We start from the raw sequence: 19,286 nt of genomic DNA on the forward strand, positions 1-19,286 counted from the left end.
TCATCTAGCTAGCGTAACTATATTTAACGAAAGGTACGCACGGAGCTACAGAGCAGAGAGAATACAGCATAATTTGCGGCGTGGGGGTCATGGTCGGCCGCACCTGTTACGGTCTTACTGCTGTTACGTTACGTGCTCCTGCATTATGCATCAGCCCCACACGTGGACGGGACGCCCGGCCAGACAACGATGGCCATCTCTTTATTGATATCTAGTCATATAAAGGAAAGGTTCGCACGGCGCACAGAGGGAATACAACATAGTTTAGCAGCGTGAGGTCACAGCCGACCACGCCTGCTATCTTACGGCTGTTACGTAATACAACCCCACACTGGCCTGACTGACACCGGCCATGGTCGTGTTTGGAATTTAAGTAAGCTCCACCTTTTTTCCTAACTTTAAAGCTAAGATCCTATTCTGAAAATTCTCCAGAGGACAGCTAGTCAAATTACTGGCTTAATATCAACAAAGTTCATAAACAAAGCAAACGGCTAAAAGTTATTTATGACGAATATTTATTGTACTATCGATATCGATGGCCGCATTCATCGCATGCCCACCCGCAGGGGTGATATGACATTTACCCTAAAACGAACACGTGACATCGAGCGAGACACTGACTGGCCGGAAAACGGTTTCCGTTTACTGAAAAAGTTACCAAAGAATGCCAAAGACAACAACGAGGAAGTCCGGAATATTTCAGACGGCGTTTATTTTTAACGCGCGGGAATAAAAAGTCACAGAGGAACATTCACTAGGCTCAACTGTAGACCAACGATTCTGATCTCCCATTGCGTATGGATTTCATACGAATCTCGATCTTTAGACCTTAGAGACCAGTAATACCAGTATAGAGAAGTGTTTAGGAACAGTTGTATAGCTTTCAACGTCTGCGGCGGGACACAGGGGTCTTTTGTTCCTGTCTCAGCCTCCCAGTCAAACACTTCACCTCTGGCCGCTTTCAAACGCCCCTTCCTTTGTTTCTTCAACGGGCATAGTTCAAGTCGTTGAGACGTGCATTATACAGCGGGAGCAACCGGAACAAACTAGCAGAGTGACGAGTTTAAACGGTTCTGCGAGTACATAATGTTTCATTAGCACCGTGACGTGAGATCAGGCTTATTTCTGACTTCAAAGCTAAATAATTCATTGCCAAATCATTATGTCCGTTTCGTTGCAGCCACACGGATACTTTTAATACATATAAGGTTATATTCAGAACATTCATATTATGTATCTGAATTCCGTGGGAATAATGCGAAGTTGTAGCTCGAGTTGCTCTGTCGTATATAATTTGGTCAAAAACAGATTTTAAATCAAAAGTTTTCACTCCTGTCGTCAGTCGGGTGCTTACGAGTTTTACACAAAAGTAAGGGGGGTTCAATTACAAAATGAAGGTCTATATTAGGTATTCGTTTTATATGTTCACAAGAGAAACGTTAACCGATTACAGCTTACATACATATTTCTGTTATCTTCATCCTCGCGTCCCGGTTGCATTCTCAGCTTCTATGTAGATTTGGTCCACTTTCCAATAGCGTTATCTTATCTGCACACTACTTAGTATAATCTTTAACGAGCTTACCACATTCCATGACTTTATATAATATGTGGCTTGGCTTGGGTGGAGTGGAAGTTATCGTAGTTAGACTCTATATTTTTGACCTGTGTGTGTGTATTTTGTTTTATGTGTGTGTTAATAAAAAAATAACCACTAACCCCCATGTTGACTTCCCGTTAGGAAAAGTTGTAAGGGAGGAATCTAGAATCACCATATATGCATGCATTCATTATCCGCATTTCAATAACACCCGTGTGTTTAACAAGGCAATTATGGCGATATAAGAATAAGAAACTTGCGCTTCACTCATGTGTTTATACATATATCTAATGTAAACTCCAAAATGTATTTGCATACTGTTGCATACAGCTGGAAAAGGTAAAACTACTGTATTTACACTAAGACATGTACACATTCTATTCACAATGCGTGCTGCGTCACCCCTAAAAAAGTATCCCGTGACTTTGTTATAGTTTTGTTCATCATTATTCAGTTCAGGCTAGCCGAATATCAGTTTACTCGGAATCTGTGTGTTATTTACGTACGTCACGCGGCGTAAATATAGCGGCTTATGTCAAGTCTCACCTCACAAGTCTGCTACACGAGGTGGGACGTAAACACCGATTCCACGGATAAATGATTTATTCGATGAGATTACATACAATCATTAACGGCGTCCTAGCCGTCCTGGCCGGTAGCAGGCAGGGTCGCCTGTGAAGCAGGAGGTCCTGGGTTCGAATCCCGGTCAGAGCATTTATTTGTGTATTCATCAAGAATATTTGACCCTGAGTTATGGATGTTTTCAATGTCTAAGTATCTAGTATCCATTGATAGTACAAGCTTTGCTTAGTGTGATATTCCACTTGGCCAAGATCTTTGTCCAATGTGTAAGTATTTGCGTCTCATATTATTATTCCTGTAGGTGCCTAAATTACCACTACAAGTAAAACAGTTACTCTATGTCTGAAACCTACTCAAGGGTATTTATGTAGCTGCCCGCTCATGCTGCAGGACTGCGAAAAGGCCCGTGATTAGGCTTAAGGAAATATTAACAAACTTAGTACTTATGGAAGTTATAAATCAATAAAATGAATAACCCGATTGGAAACATAATCAATGTCTTATTTCTCCATAACTTGGGTGTTTCATAAAATAAGAACGTGCAAGCCATCATCCAAAAAATCTGCGCGGTATATTAACTAATAATAAGAAACATGTCAAAATGTGTCGCGTATGGTATAGACATAAATATAGCAATTTCTGACATTAGTATGAACTCGTGTTCCACAATAACTATGTGTAATCAGAGACCATATGATACTGGTTTTTCCGAAGTAAAATGCAACGGTGAACGTGGAATCGCGGTATTGGCGGTTGCGCAACGCGCGGCGCGGTGAATCCCTTCATCCGTTTAATTACTTACACATTAAGATAACACGTGTTTTGTGACTTGTGCAGGCTAATAGACGTCGATGAAGGATCGCCGATCGAAAATGACTATTGTGACCTGTGACAATTAAGTGTGACAGTCTAAAAAATCAATGTGTACAATTCGTTCACCTACGTTACGTCTGATACTTTAGCACGGCGTCGGATTTCACTGTTTGGGATAATAACTACTCGTTATAACTTTGCTCTCCCTAATTACTACTAACTCTTTTTTTCCTAATAAATACGGATCGCTTCATAGCCCTTTGCACCACGTTCAGTTTATGAAGCACTTTTGATGAGAGTCCAAGTTTCTGACTCGTAAGCGAGAGCAGACTCTTGCCTGTTCTTACATTGGTTGAATACCTTCGTCCTAAGGCACTTAGGGACCTTGGGCTTAAGTATGTGGTATACCCGTGTATGTCAGCCTTAAGTGCATCTGGTCACTCTAATCTGTGGTAGGTCTCGCTCTTCTCCAATATGGCGTCTTGACTGTAAGATCGTTTTTATATAGTGCAAATAAAGAATGAAGCATTAATTAATTGCGTATCATTATAAAGACATTACAGTGGCGACGAGATTGACGAACGACAAATCATCACAGTTTTAATTAATAACGAGTGATAAAAGGGAAAAAGACATTACAGTGACAAAATTGCAAAATAGACGCTGTGAAGTCGATCTGCTTTGTTGTGCGTAATGGCGGCCGCCTTTTGAGAAAAACACGAAATCTGTGAACGCGTGCCACAATGATATTTGCTTAGAAGCGACGAAGACAATTTTAAATTCAATGTCGGACACTGAGAAAAGTGAGAAAAGTGATTCTACGGACAACAGAGACAGAAGTGCTGTGAACATAACATTTGACAAAACCGGATGGATTTATAAATTGTCAAGAATTGAATTACAAAAATACTTGATTGAGTTTAAAATCAAATTTGATGAAAAGCAAACCGTCGACGAATTTCGGCAATTATTAGTCAAATATTGCAAAAACAAACAAAATATAAACGTGAGCAAAACCAAAATGTCACACACAACTCATTTAAATCTACAACTACAACCCTTTGATGGCACTAAATGGGAATGTTTTGAACAACAATTAGAATGCTGTATTGCATTAAACGACGTGCCAGAGGAGAAAAAAGTGCCTCTGTTGTTAACAAAAATAACACCACAGGTTTTCGAAATTTTGACGTCTCTGTGTAGCACCAAAAAACCAGCAAGTCACTCTTATTCGGAGCTTACTACGATTTTAAAAAACAAATACGTACAAAAAAAGTCCATTGTTTTGGAACGTGCGACGTTCCGTAATCGGAATCAGCTCCCAAATGAAAAAATAGAGGATTATATGACAGAACTTCGGAAGCTAGCTAGCAAATGTCAATTTAAGGACTCCGAGGATCAATTAAAAGAAAAATTCATTGACGGTGTGCACTCCAAACTTATTAAATTTGAATTACTAAAGGCGGATACAAATCAGACATTAGAAGATTACATTACTTTGGCAAGAACTGTAGAAGCAGCATTAAAAGAAACAGGCCAGAAGGCAGAAGTGGAAGCTAGCGTTTACTATCAGCAAACAAACAAAAACAAGGCATTCAAAGGACTACAAACAAGAAGGAAACCAAGCGTGAATAAAGGTACTAGGTGTTTCTGCTGCGGGGGTGATAATCACCTGCGTTCAGAGTGTACGCTGCGCCAAAAATACTGTTCGGAATGCGGACAGCAAGGACACATTTTTAAGGTCTGCCCCAAGAAGAAAAGTTTCAAAATTAACAGTATAGAGAAAGAGGAAACCGAGGAAGCATCTGAAACCTTAAAAGTGGATGAGTACCAAATGTACTATGTAAATGTAAGTAAAGTGCCTCCTCATATGCTAAGTCTTAATGTTGAGGGTTGTATGGTCGAATTTCAGCTTGACACAGGATCTGATGTTACCGTTATTCCATTGAAACAGCAACAAATGTTATTACCTCATAAGGATATAAAAAATTGTAATGTTTTATTTAAAAATTTTGATCAAAAGATATCACAACCGTTAGGAATATTAGATAACTTGACAGTAACATTGAATGATGTAACTAAACAATTAAATAGTTTTGTTACTGAGAACACACCATGTATTATTGGGAGAGACTGGTTAAAGGAGTTTGGATTATGGCCGCCCAAATTTGTAATGTCAAATGAAACAAATACAGTAAATAAAAAATTTCACAATGTTTCAGAAGCCAGAGCTACAATAAAGAAAAGGTTCGCAGAAGTATTTAGTGAAGGATGGGGCAATGTCAAAGGTGAAACCATCAGCCTCAAATTAAAAAAAGATGCCAAACCAAAGAACCTGCCGGTACGCCGAGTTCCATTTGCACTCCAAGACAAGGTAAAAGCTGAAATTTCTAGACTTTTACAAAATGGTAGAATTGAACCTGTGGAAACCAGTCAGTGGGGTACACCCGTGGTTCCAATTTTAAAGGGAGATGGTTCGGTAAGGTTATGTGGAGACTACAAATTAACTGTCAACCCACATTTAGAGGTGGATCACTTTCCATTGCCTCATGTAGAAGAAATATTCAATTCCCTAAATAATGGAAAATACTTCTGCGAGCTGGACCTGAAAGAGGCATATCATCAGGCACCATTAGACGAAGCCTCAAAAGATTGTACAGTTATTGTTACAGAAGTGGGCACATTCAGGTATAATTACCTGCCTTATGGTGTGAGCACAGGACCGGGCTCTTTTCAGCGGCTCATGAGTAAAAAATTATCAGATATTCCAAATATTGCAGTATTTATAGATAATATTTATATTAGTGGTAAAGATCTCCAGGATGCAGTAGACACCTTGTCTAAGGTTTTAGCAAGGCTACAACAAAGTGAATTTAAGTTAAAAATACAAAAATGTAAATTCTTTGAAAAAAGCATTGATGTGTTTGGTTTTACGATTGACAGCAATGGTATACGGGTAAATAAAGATAATATAGAACCATTGTTGCAGGCCACACCACCCACAAATGTAACAATGTTAAGGTCATTTTTAGGCAAAGTTAACTATTATTCTCGTTTTCTAAAAGACATGGCCAGCATATTGACACCACTATATGAATGTACCAAAGAAAATAAATTTAAGTGGACACCTCAATGTGGTGATGCCTTTGTAATGATAAAAAATAAGCTAGCTAGCATGGAAAATTTAACCCACTACGACCCTAACTTACCTTTAATTCTAAGTTGTGACGCATCAGACACAGGCTTGGCCGCAGTAATTTCAAATAGAGACAGGAACGGAGTAGTAAAACCAATTGCTTATGCAAGTAAAAAACTTAATGAGACAGAGATTAAATATTCTACTATAGACAAGGAGGCTATGGCTGTAGTGTTTGGTGTGACAAAATTCTATAATTATACATATGGTAGGAGTTTTGAGTTGGAAACTGATAGTGCAGCTCTAGTACGCATTTTTGGCCCAACTAAAGCCATTCCTAAAATGGCAGCAAAAAGGCTGCAACATTATGCAATTTTTTTGTCAGCATTCAACTACAAAATTCGACACATTAAAACTGATAAGAATCCAGCTGATTTTTTATCACGCACCTCTATATTCATTAATAAAAATCAAGAGCCTATGCATCCTATTTGTACCGATGCAGAGATAAGTAATATTTATTATATTCAAAATTGTGAAATTAATAATTTAGACTGGAAATCTATACAAGAGGCAACCAGAAAAGATGTAACATTAGCCAAAGTTATAAGATACACCATGGACGGATGGCCTGACTTAATGACAGACAAAGAATTGTCAACCTATGGTAATAAGAAAACTGAAATAAGTTTTGACAGAGGTTGCCTTTTCTGGGGTTACAGAATCATCATACCCGAGTCATTAAGACAGGCAACCTTATCAGAATTACACATAAGTCATTTCGGTACTGTACGTATGAAGCAGCTGGCACGCTCTTACTTCTGGTGGCCAGGGATAGATACAGAAATAGAAAAAATCACAAATAATTGTCTTGCTTGTCTTTCAGTTCGAAATAATCCCACTAAGGGGCATCAGAAATCGTGGCCAGTGGCTCCGTCTGTATGGTACCGCATTCATGCAGATTATTGTGGACCATTTTACAATAAAATGTACTTAGTGGTGGTTGACAGTTACAGTAAGTGGCCAGAGATTATAGAAATGAACTCGATAACCTCATCTCGTACCATCGAGGTTTTGAATAGTCTTTTTGCACGTCATGGCTACCCTGTCCACTTGGTAACTGACAATGGGCCGTCTTTTACATCTTCTGAATTTAAAGATTTCTGTAAGCTAAAAGACATTAAACATACCTTTACTCCACCATACCACCCCGCGACCAATGGAGCCGCAGAAAAATTTGTGGACATATTCAAAAAACATGTCTTAAAAATTAAAGAAAGCAGGGGAAATACAATCCAATCAGCAATTAATTTATTCCTTTTCGATTACCGAGTAACGCCACATAGTACAACAGGAGTGACGCCTGCTTCACTCATGTACAATAGGGATCTCCGGTCCCGGTTCGCTCTGCTTAGACCGCCGCCGGTTACAGAAAGAGCTCAACATATGTTAGGAAAGCAGAGGGAACTTGCGTCAGGGAGTAGAAACATAGAATTTGTGGTGGGAGAAAAGGTAATGGTTAAGGATTATAGGAAAAACAGACAACCTTGGATACAAGGAGTTATAGTGGAGGAATCGATTCCCAACACGACGTATATCATAGACGTGGAGGGGTGTAAATGGAAGAGACATGTCAATCAAATGTTGAATTGTAGCATTAGTTTATTAGAATAAGATACTCGTAGGACATTCTAGGATGTGCACGTATGTGTGATGCCAAGAGTAAACATAAGAATGATGTAAAAAGTTAACTACAATAATATAAAGTAGTTTATGTTTCGTTAGCAAAAGAAGTGTAAACTTAAGTACAGTCACTTAAAGTTTATATTGTTTTAGAAATAAGTTCTAGCGTAAGATAGCGTAACATTTCAGAGAACTCTTTAAAACTGGTGGGGGAGAGTGTGGTATACCCGTGTATGTCAGCCTTAAGTGCATCTGGTCACTCTAATCTGTGGTAGGTCTCGCTCTTCTCCAATATGGCGTCTTGACTGTAAGATCGTTTTTATATAGTGCAAATAAAGAATGAAGCATTAATTAATTGCGTATCATTATAAAGACATTACAAAGTACATCTACAAATGCAGCCCTAATCATTCATAGCTGCATACGTCTAGCGATCAAGGCACGGGATTCTCAAAGCTTTACTGTTTTATGTAAGTTTGTGTGACAGTTTGTGTCTGTCTGTGTTGCAGAGGACGGGAGCCGGTGCGGGAGCCGCGCCGTGCGGCATGGAGGCCGGCGTCGCGGCCGCGCCCGCCCGCCGCGCGCCGCCGCCCGAGCGCTCCCCGGCTCGCTCCGGCCTGCACGTCAACTTCAGCGACAAGGGCGAGGTACGCACACACTACACACACACACACACACCGTGCGGCATGGAGGCCGGCGTCGCGGCCGCGCCCGCCCGCCGCGCGCCGCCGCCCGAGCGCTCCCCGGCTCGCTCCGGCCTGCACGTCAACTTCAGCGACAAGGGCGAGGTACGCACACACTACACACACACACACACACACCGTGCGGCATGGAGGCCGGCGTCGCGGCCGCGCCCGCCCGCCGCGCGCCGCCGCCCGAGCGCTCCCCGGCTCGCTCCGGCCTGCACGTCAACTTCAGCGACAAGGGCGAGGTACGCACACAATACACACACACACACACACCGTGCGGCATGGAGGCCGGCGTCGCGGCCGCGCGCCGCCGCCCGAGCGCTCCCCGGCTCGCTCCGGCCTGCACGTCAACTTCAGCGACAAGGGCGAGGTACGCACACACTACACACACACACACACACCGTGCGGCATGGAGGCCGGCGTCGCGGCCGCGCCCGCCCGCCGCGCGCCGCCGCCCGAGCGCTCCCCGGCTCGCTCCGGCCTGCACGTCAACTTCAGCGACAAGGGCGAGGTACGCACACACTACACACACACACACACACACCGTGCGGCATGGAGGCCGGCGTCGCGGCCGCGCCCGCCCGCCGCGCGCCGCCGCCCGAGCGCTCCCCGGCTCGCTCCGGCCTGCACGTCAACTTCAGCGACAAGGGCGAGGTACGCACACACTACACACACACACACACACCGTGCGGCATGGAGGCCGGCGTCGCGGCCGCGCCCGCCCGCCGCGCGCCGCCGCCCGAGCGCTCCCCGGCTCGCTCCGGCCTGCACGTCAACTTCAGCGACAAGGGCGAGGTACGCACACACTACACACACACACACACACACCGTGCGGCATGGAGGCCGGCGTCGCGGCCGCGCCCGCCCGCCGCGCGCCGCCGCCCGAGCGCTCCCCGGCTCGCTCCGGCCTGCACGTCAACTTCAGCGACAAGGGCGAGGTACGCACACACTACACACACACACACACACCGTGCGGCATGGAGGCCGGCGTCGCGGCCGCGCCCGCCCGCCGCGCGCCGCCGCCCGAGCGCTCCCCGGCTCGCTCCGGCCTGCACGTCAACTTCAGCGACAAGGGCGAGGTACGCACACACTACACACACACACACACACACCGTGCGGCATGGAGGCCGGCGTCGCGGCCGCGCCCGCCCGCCGCGCGCCGCCGCCCGAGCGCTCCCCGGCTCGCTCCGGCCTGCACGTCAACTTCAGCGACAAGGGCGAGGTACGCACACAATACACACACACACACACACCGTGCGGCATGGAGGCCGGCGTCGCGGCCGCGCGCCGCCGCCCGAGCGCTCCCCGGCTCGCTCCGGCCTGCACGTCAACTTCAGCGACAAGGGCGAGGTACGCACACACTACACACACACACACACACCGTGCGGCATGGAGGCCGGCGTCGCGGCCGCGCCCGCCCGCCGCGCGCCGCCGCCCGAGCGCTCCCCGGCTCGCTCCGGCCTGCACGTCAACTTCAGCGACAAGGGCGAGGTACGCACGCACTACACATACACACACACACACACCGTGCGGCATGGAGGCCGGCGTCGCGGCCGCGCCCGCCCGCCGCGCGCCGCCGCCCGAGCGCTCCCCGGCTCGCTCCGGCCTGCACGTCAACTTCAGCGACAAGGGCGAGGTACGCACACACTACACACACACACACACACACACACACCGTGCGGCATGGAGGCCGGCGTCGCGGCCGCGCCCGCCCGCCGCGCGCCGCCGCCCGAGCGCTCCCCGGCTCGCTCCGGCCTGCACGTCAACTTCAGCGACAAGGGCGAGGTACGCACACACTACACACACACACACACACACACACCGTGCGGCATGGAGGCCGGCGTCGCGGCCGCGCCCGCCCGCCGCGCGCCGCCGCCCGAGCGCTCCCCGGCTCGCTCCGGCCTGCACGTCAACTTCAGCGACAAGGGCGAGGTACGCACGCACTACACATACACACACACACACACCGTGCGGCATGGAGGCCGGCGTCGCGGCCGCGCCCGCCCGCCGCGCGCCGCCGCCCGAGCGCTCCCCGGCTCGCTCCGGCCTGCACGTCAACTTCAGCGACAAGGGCGAGGTACGCACACACTACACACACACACACACACACACACCGTGCGGCATGGAGGCCGGCGTCGCGGCCGCGCCCGCCCGCCGCGCGCCGCCGCCCGAGCGCTCCCCGGCTCGCTCCGGCCTGCACGTCAACTTCAGCGACAAGGGCGAGGTACGCACACACTACACACACACACACACACACACCGTGCGGCATGGAGGCCGGCGTCGCGGCCGCGCCCGCCCGCCGCGCGCCGCCGCCCGAGCGCTCCCCGGCTCGCTCCGGCCTGCACGTCAACTTCAGCGACAAGGGCGAAGTACGCACACACTACACACACACACACACACACACCGTGCGGCATGGAGGCCGGCGTCGCGGCCGCGCCCGCCCGCCGCGCGCCGCCGCCCGAGCGCTCCCCGGCTCGCTCCGGCCTGCACGTCAACTTCAGCGACAAGGGCGAGGTACGCACACACTACACACACACACACACACACCGTGCGGCATGGAGGCCGGCGTCGCGGCCGCGCCCGCCCGCCGCGCGCCGGCGCCCGAGCGCTCCCCGGCTCGCTCCGGCCTGCACGTCAACTTCAGCGACAAGGGCGAGGTACGCACACACTACACATACACACACACACACACCGTGCGGCATGGAGGCCGGCGTCGCGGCCGCGCCCGCCCGCCGCGCGCCGCCGCCCGAGCGCTCCCCGGCTCGCTCCTGCCTGCACGTCAACTTCAGCGACAAGGGCGAGGTACGCACACACTACACATACACACACCCACACACCGTGCGGCATGGAGGCCGGCGTCGCGGCCGCGCCCGCCCGCCGCGCGCCGCCGCCCGAGCGCTCCCCGGCTCGCTCCGGCCTGCACGTCAACTTCAGCGACAAGGGCGAGGTACGCACAAACTACACATACACACACACACACCGTCATCAAAATTCGTTGCGTAGTTTTAAAGATCTAAGCATACATAGTGACAGACAGACAGCAGGAAGCGACTTTGTTTTATACTATGTAGTGATGATTAAAAGAGTCATTGAACATCGAACATCTTTATTTCTATGCTCCAGACTTATTAGTTATTACTTTTTTACTCTTCACTCAACTCAGGTCTCCGAAATAAAATACGATCTTAATTTTAAATAGCCCTTTAGTGTGTCCTTTTCGAAGGACGAATGAAGAACGTTCGTGTTTCGTGGTGTACGCCGGCCGTGAGTTCGGACACGCCACACATTATTAACTGGAATCGATATCGGCGAACACCCGCCATAATCGACACGAAACAAATAAATAAAACGTCCATGGGTGATTAATATTATAGCAGAAAAAATGTTTTACCTACTTCTATAACCGCTGTTTTTTGGTCTATCATTTCAAGTGACGGCCAATGTAAAAGCGCGAATATCTTGGGTTGGTATTTCACATTCCACCTGTCTAATAAGTATTTATAAAGATATTGACACGGACGACGAAGAGACAAAGGTCCAATATGCATTGCGTTTCACTCTCTCACTAAGCAAAATGTGAGATGCAAATACACATTGGACAAAGAAATTTTACAAGTGGAATATTTACCATCCTTAGACATAATTTTGGATAGTTTTGGAAATTTGGATGACGTTGTTGAATAACCCGAAATACCAATCCCAATTATCCTAAATTGCCAAATATGTGCACACGAAAGTGAGGCAATTGGAGCTTCTTGAAATATTTTTATACCTAGACAAAGCAGAGCAGAAACTAATAGATAAAGACAAATATGCTTTTTTTTAGAGCACATACAACCGTGACTTGGAAATCACCTGTTCAGCTCAGCCTGTTGATAATTAATAAAGAAAGTTTTATCATTTGTAGTGATCGATAAATTTCTCTAATGCTAAGTTCGTCTGTTTGTGTTGTGCAGGTGAAAGAGCGGCGTGAGAAGTTCCTGACGGCCAAATATGGCTCCCACCAGATGGCGCTGATCCGTAAGCGGCTCGCCGTCGAGATGTGGCTCTACGACGAGCTGCAGAAGCTCTATGATGTGCCGGTAACTATATACTTGTGTTGTGTTCTGGCCACATGTGGCTCCATAGATGGCGCTAAGAGCGGCTGCCAGATGTGGCTCTACCACAAGCTGCAGCTCTACGATGTGCCGGTGACTATCCTTGTGTCGCGCGCGTCAGTTGACGTCTTTGGAGATCAAAGGATTCAAACTTCACTTAGACGGAATGTACGTCGTGCCTTCTGCATTTTTTTGTTCATTCCTTTTTTTCTTTGTATTTCAGAAGGAGGCAGCAGCGGCGGCGGGCGCCGCGGAGGTGGAGGTGGACGTGGACGAGCTCCTCGACATGGACTCGGACGAGCTGCGGCGCGCGCACCTCGCGGTCAGTTGTTGCTCTACATATGGCTCTACACTTACAGCAGGCGGTGGAGATGGATGTGGACGAGCTTCTGAACATGCTATTCGTTCTATTTATAGACTGAATTACTTTAACTCTATGTGTAGGTGAACTAGGTACTATGGTAGGGTGACAAACGTACTGAAAATCAACTACAACAAAACCCCTGTGGTGCCTAGGTGGCTCTCCACCGTACATATATATTTAATCTTACTATAAAACCTTACTTTATCTCAAGAAGTTATTGACACTCATTGTTTGTTACAGACGCTACTAGCGGATGCCAAAAAGCCCCAAAAAGATGTACATGTAAGTATCCCAAAACTAATAATCTCTTTTCTGTTTTGCTTTAAATGTATTTGTTATTATATTAGGCAACGAGGCCCATATTACATAATTTGTTTTGTTTCAGAATTTCATCAACGAATTGCTAGATAAAGCGAAAACTCTGTAGGTTAAGAGAACGGAACCAAATCTCATCTCGCTGTCGCCGCGGCCGCTGCGGGCGGGCGGGGGCGGGGCGGGCGCGGGGGCGGGGGCGGGCGCGGGCGCGGCGGCGCGGCGCAGGCCCCGCATAGTACCGTAGATATACTTACTATACTTTTACTACGAGTATATTAGTTAGTCGTTAAGCATTTTACTGTCGGCGCCGGCCCCGGCCCGGTACGCCGGACGCTAGTGCGAGCAGGGCACCACCGGTTACATCGGTCTCAGTGTCCGGTTGACGCCGTAAGGGAAAACACCAATATTTCTTTGACGCCGTAGGCAATGCTACAGTGCCGCACGTGAAACGGAACGAAAGTTCTAAAATATTCTGCAGCATTCAATAGTACACATTGTATTCCTAACTTTCGGATGTGCAAAAGTACACACTGATCCTTAATGACAGCGTATCTGAAAAGCAAACGTGCACTGATATCGGACTTTCGCGATCGTCTGAAGGTAGATTCGTAACAGTAAAATTGAGCTATCGCTTCGAAAATAGCAAGTGCGTAAAATATTAAAATGCTTCAGGTGCCACTTTTCCCCGCGTGAAAAATATATAGTTACGCGCGTTCTCCCGAAGTACCTTTCGGACTGTGTAGACCGATGTAACTCGCAGTGGTAGTACTACTAGTACTGTACATGTACAGTATTGAATGACGAGCGCCCTCGGTGGAGGGGGCTCGTGCGACATATCAGCGGCCGCCCCGCCTCTCCTCTCCCGTACAATACAATTCAAAACGATCGTGTATGATACTCAATCTAGACGTCGCCATCCACATCCGCAAATGATTCTTATCTCAATTGGCTAATTTGGGAAATAAACAACTAAAACTAAAAAATAGGGGTACAAGTTGTTCTTATATATACTGTTTTTTTACTGTATTCTTATACTCTAGATGTGCGGAGATGCGTAGCGACTAGCGACGAGGGATAGGTAAACGAAGTGATTCTACCCAGGTAGCAAAATGACGTAAAATGACGTCAGCGACGTCATAATGATGGCATTATTACGTCATTATGACGTCGCTGACGTCATTTGACGTCATTTTGCTACCTGGGTATTGATTGTTAAGCTTAACAAACACATCCTCGCACATCACTGGTGGAAACGCAGCCTTACTTAAGTCATTTTAAGACCGCTATGATGTGATGCGTGACATTCAAATACATAATATAGGTGTTTAAAATTATCTGAGAAAAACTTTATTGTTAAGACAAACACAGTAAGAACGTGTGCAGATCATAATTAGCTCCGCTGACTGCACGTTTAAATTAAACAATAAAATTTGTTGTTCAGACAATTTAACCAAATAGGCCAGTTGAGATAATAAATAGGTAATACTCATAGATAATCTAAATACGAGGGTCGACTAAGTATACGTAAATACCGTATAAGTAGCATTTATCTGTCCGTTGTGTAACGAAATTGGTGTGACACTGTCCTCTGTGAACCCGTAATGTAACGATAAAGCTAATTTAAATTAAATAGTTTGGTCAGCATGATTTCAACAAATGTTTGCTACATTTTTGCAAGGCAATGGCATGATTTAGATACTTGTGTTGGTGAGCAATATTATTTTTTCTACTCGTCGGCTGTAATAGTTGAATTAAGATTTCATATACCAAACTACAATTGCGTACCTTTCATGTATGGGCTCCCAACTCAACTATAACATTCATTTCGATACGCTGGAGTCAACTATATAAAAATATAGACAATACTAAACGGGAAACAATAGTCGCGCGTTGGTGTCTGTTGTACTATATTTTTGTAGTACCAGTTTTCATTAGTTATTTAGATTTTATAGTAAAAAAAGTATTATTTTAGTTTAGAAGACTCGTAGAAAAAGTATTGTATACAATAGTGATATAATCAAGCTTTTCAATCTGGTACCTCGCTTAGGCAACTCAGCAAGCTTCGTTGCCTAAACACGGTACTCGACTGAAAATCTCTCCATTATATCACGATTGTATAAAATACTAGTTTATTTGTATCAATACATATCTTGAAAACTATTTTTAACAATCTTACGATATTTATTTGATATGTTTTGTTTGTAGTATGTGATATCAGTAAATTACATTACAAGTGCGTATAATAGGAAATTCGTAACGAGTGGCGATAAATTAAAACACGACCGTTTTAAACCGACACGAGTTGCGAATTACTATCTTACAACGTTTTACGGTACATATGGCCCTTTAAATTTTCGACATAATTACGTAATGTGCTAATTATCGCACTAGTGCGGTAAAGTAGCACCATATGTAAGTACTGTAAAAATATTAAAATGGTTTAATCCTAGTTTGTCGAGCGAGGGAAACCATAATGTCTATTTTCAATTACGCTGCAATTTTAAGTATAACTATTCGCTGGCCAAACTACCAATCTTACTTTCTTAATTGGGCGCCAATTGAAATAACATAGCAATAACAGGGTGCTTAGCCAACGTTTCAATCGCTAACGCTCCGTAACGCTCCGTAGTCATCACTCTCTACCACTTCCATATTAGTGCGACAGTGACAGTTGCGTTTCGTTCGCTACGGAGCGTTAGCGATTGACACGTTGGCTACGCACCCAGGGGTCTCCAAAGTACGACACACCAGTGAGAGCCGAAAACCTGGCCCGCGACTGCGGTAGCAACCATAAAAGCTCCGCGACTGCGGTAGCAACCATAAAAGCTAAGTTTCGCCCCGCACTACTATTACAATATCAATATGTACTACTTAAAGCAATATGGCCCTCGTGTCAAAAAGTTTGGAGATCCCTGAACTATGTAATAGTTTTAAGGCGGGGCTGGCGCCTCGTGATAAGCGCCCTCCAGACTATGTGCGTGATTCGCGGCGCGACTTCACGGAGCGAAAATATCGCGACGTTGACGTATGACTCCACACACGCACAACTTCACGGCGATTTCGCAGTTTGGTTTGCGGCAAGATGGCGGAAAAGCATCAGCTGATTGAGTGTGTTATTTAACTGTTAGTTATCTATCTATCTTTACGTGATTTACCTGTTTTTCCATTTTGTTTTGTTGTAAACTCGTAAAATATACTTGCTTAAAATAAAATAATTAAAATTTATCTTGCTACAGAGGAGCCAATAAGCCAATAAAATAGTGTGTACACTGTACGGTAATGTAGAGTCTTGGAAGTTCGCGCTTCGCGTCTCCTTTTACGCGGGCCGAAAAACCGACAAAAAACGGGGAACAAGGTGCGAAGGCGTGAACAATCTGCGAAATCGACGCCACACTCGCGTTCGCGGCTTCGCGCCCTGATTCACGCACGAGTGTGGAGGGCCCCTAATGTCTAGTGGTGTAGTGGCGAGCCGAGTTCTTGCTATTGTGTCCTCGTATTGTTAATATTTTGTAAAGGGTGGCGCGCGTCGCGGCCGGACCCCCCACAACCGGGGGCCAAAACTAGACGGGTGAGGCGTATTAAACGATCTGTGCGCGACCAGAGTTATTGATTGAAAAAAAAAGTGTGGTGATCTAATAATAAATAGTGCCTTCGAGTTTGACAACTAGAACTAGATGGCGCTAAACGACGCGATGTTTTTTGACTTTTGTATCTAGTTACCGCATAATCTACATCAGCTGTCATAATTCGAGGCACCATTTTTTCTTAGTTTACACTCTTCTACAATTAGTAACTCTTTGGCACGACTTTATTGTTACAGCTTGGCAAACAAGAGTAGAAAATAATAGGGGCGCCACTGTCTGTAAAACGTCTTGCATATGGCAACTATTGAGTCACTTTGACGTCTCTTTTGTATGAAAATAGAAAATGTTGCCATGATAAAAAAAATTAGTTCCATTTCTACTCTTTTTTGCCAAGCTGTAAGAGTGGAAATGCATGTGAGGATCATTATAAGCACAACGTTCGTTTAGCTATATCTGCTGTTGATTGTACAAGTGTATAGTCTCGACTGCTGGGCATTTTTGTGCTCTGTACCTAGAAGCCTACCTTGTAGGGCCACCCCACACCCTACATTAGCGTCTTTTGAGCGTCATATTCAGCGGTATGGAAAGTTGCGCCAACGTTGCGTCAAGCATCAGCCATAGAGTTGACGAGACGCCGCCGCTCGCGATGGGATGTCACGTGTGGTATGGTGACGGTGACAGGTGGGAGTCCTCACTAACTCACTATCACTATTCACTACGCTCGGGCAGCAGCGACTAGCGTCAGTAGCGACACAGCCCCGCCCGGCCGCGGCGCGCCCAACTGTCGCTGATAGACTTAATTTTGTAATAAATAGATTTATTAGAACGTTGCACTTTCATTACACAATCCTTTGAAGCACCCCTTCCCATTTCTAAAACTTAATTTTACAACCGAACCTTATGCAGGTAGGTAAAGGTCTCTAGAGTTAGATCAAGATAATTCTGCAGCGATTTTGACAGCAGAAATAATGTCATAGAAGTTTGACATTTAAAATAACACTTGCACTGCGTGTGCTATCAAAACCGCTGCAGACTTATCTTGGTCTAACTCTAGGGATTTAGTGTTCCTTTACTTTTCAAAACAGACTATTTTGTATCCAAAAAGTACCCAGGTATTTATTAAAAAGATGGATACAGTCTAAGGAAAAAACGTGCCTCGAAAATCAAGAAAATTTGATTCTCGATCAGATGGCGCCACTACCTTTGGCCTACTCTCGTATAGATGGCGTTGACGGTTTCGTTTGTTATGCATTTGCATTAATTACTTTTATATTATTTTGGTGGTGGTAAATTATATAATTAATTATACAAATTGATGTATAAAAATTGTTTCAACAAATGTTGTAGATTGTTTAAGTATCAAAATAACGTTGAAATTAAGTCGATTTTCAGAGAAGTTGTCACTTGTTTTGAAGTAATTTCTGGAGAAAATTGATTTCGTCTAACTTTCATTTACACTACTTCAAAGTCATAATAATAAAAATGTAGTCTGATAAACGTCAAGTACAGGATATGTGTAATACAAAATTACCTTGTTTAGCAGTCCAAACTTTACGAAATTTACAAATAATAGCGACAAAATCAGTGCTTTACGCGCGTTTACCTAAACGTCCATCAGAAAAGCAAACATTACTAATTTAGTGAGTCTGTTTTCAACAAATTGATCTGATAAAAGGTAAGATAAGAAGATGCGCTAATACAAACCAGTACTTGTTATTTCAATTAGGTAACAAAAGGTGTACAATTTCACCGACTAAATCTATCAATTTTACATTTTTGCGACTAAAATCGACACCGGCCTCTTAATTCATGAATTATTCAAGACTATTTATTTCCAATTTAGTTATATTTTATATACCTCATACTTTTTCGTATTTCGACTTAGAGGATATAACCAAACGGAGCAAAAAATAGTATATTGTGTCACAAGGGAGCAAAATGACATATTTACGGCGAGGGCGTACATTGAATCCTGAACGAAGCAAAAGATTCTATAACTGAATCCTGAGCGTAGCGAGGGATTCTAAAATAGAATCTTGAGCGTAGTGAGGGATTCAAGCGATATCGCCCAAGGTGGAAATAATTTTGCTACCATGTGACACATACTGTTTTTCACATCACTTATGAGGAAATTATTATATTCCAAAATATGATTTACCTAAAAAAATAGTATGCAAAAAAGAAAAAAAAATCGTGTCCTAGAACAGAAAAGTGCCACTTTGTTCCCTCCTAGCAGGGAAGAAAAGTGCCACTTTGATCCCTCCTAGCGGGGAAGAATAAGTCTTTTTTCGAATAGGTGATGTGAAAAGTACATTTGACGTTCCCCTCCCCCACAAAAATTGGCAGACTTTTTGTACAGCAAATTACAGAAAAGGCGTCTCCGTTGGTTATATCCTCCATGTATTTCGATATCTTGACGATAA

The 19,286-nt window shown here is 45.2% G+C and overlaps 1 protein-coding gene across 1 annotated transcript; it reads left to right on the forward strand.

Annotated features, from left to right (window-relative positions):
• The first annotated feature begins 3,671 nt into the window (after nucleotides 1-3,671).
• On the forward strand, nucleotides 3,672-17,683 carry LOC134745476 (uncharacterized). Its single transcript, XM_063679520.1, has 6 exons — nucleotides 3,672-5,369; nucleotides 8,324-8,461; nucleotides 12,460-12,585; nucleotides 12,824-12,922; nucleotides 13,205-13,246; nucleotides 13,350-17,683. The coding sequence occupies exons 1-6, from the start codon at nucleotides 3,780-3,782 to the stop codon at nucleotides 13,389-13,391; spliced, it is 2,037 nt and encodes a 678-aa protein (XP_063535590.1). The 5' UTR covers nucleotides 3,672-3,779; the 3' UTR covers nucleotides 13,392-17,683.
• The last annotated feature ends 1,603 nt before the right edge of the window (nucleotides 17,684-19,286 follow it).

Source organism: Cydia strobilella, chromosome 1 (genome assembly GCF_947568885.1).
Source record: "Cydia strobilella chromosome 1, ilCydStro3.1, whole genome shotgun sequence".
NCBI classification, from domain to species: Eukaryota; Metazoa; Arthropoda; class Insecta; order Lepidoptera; family Tortricidae; genus Cydia; species Cydia strobilella.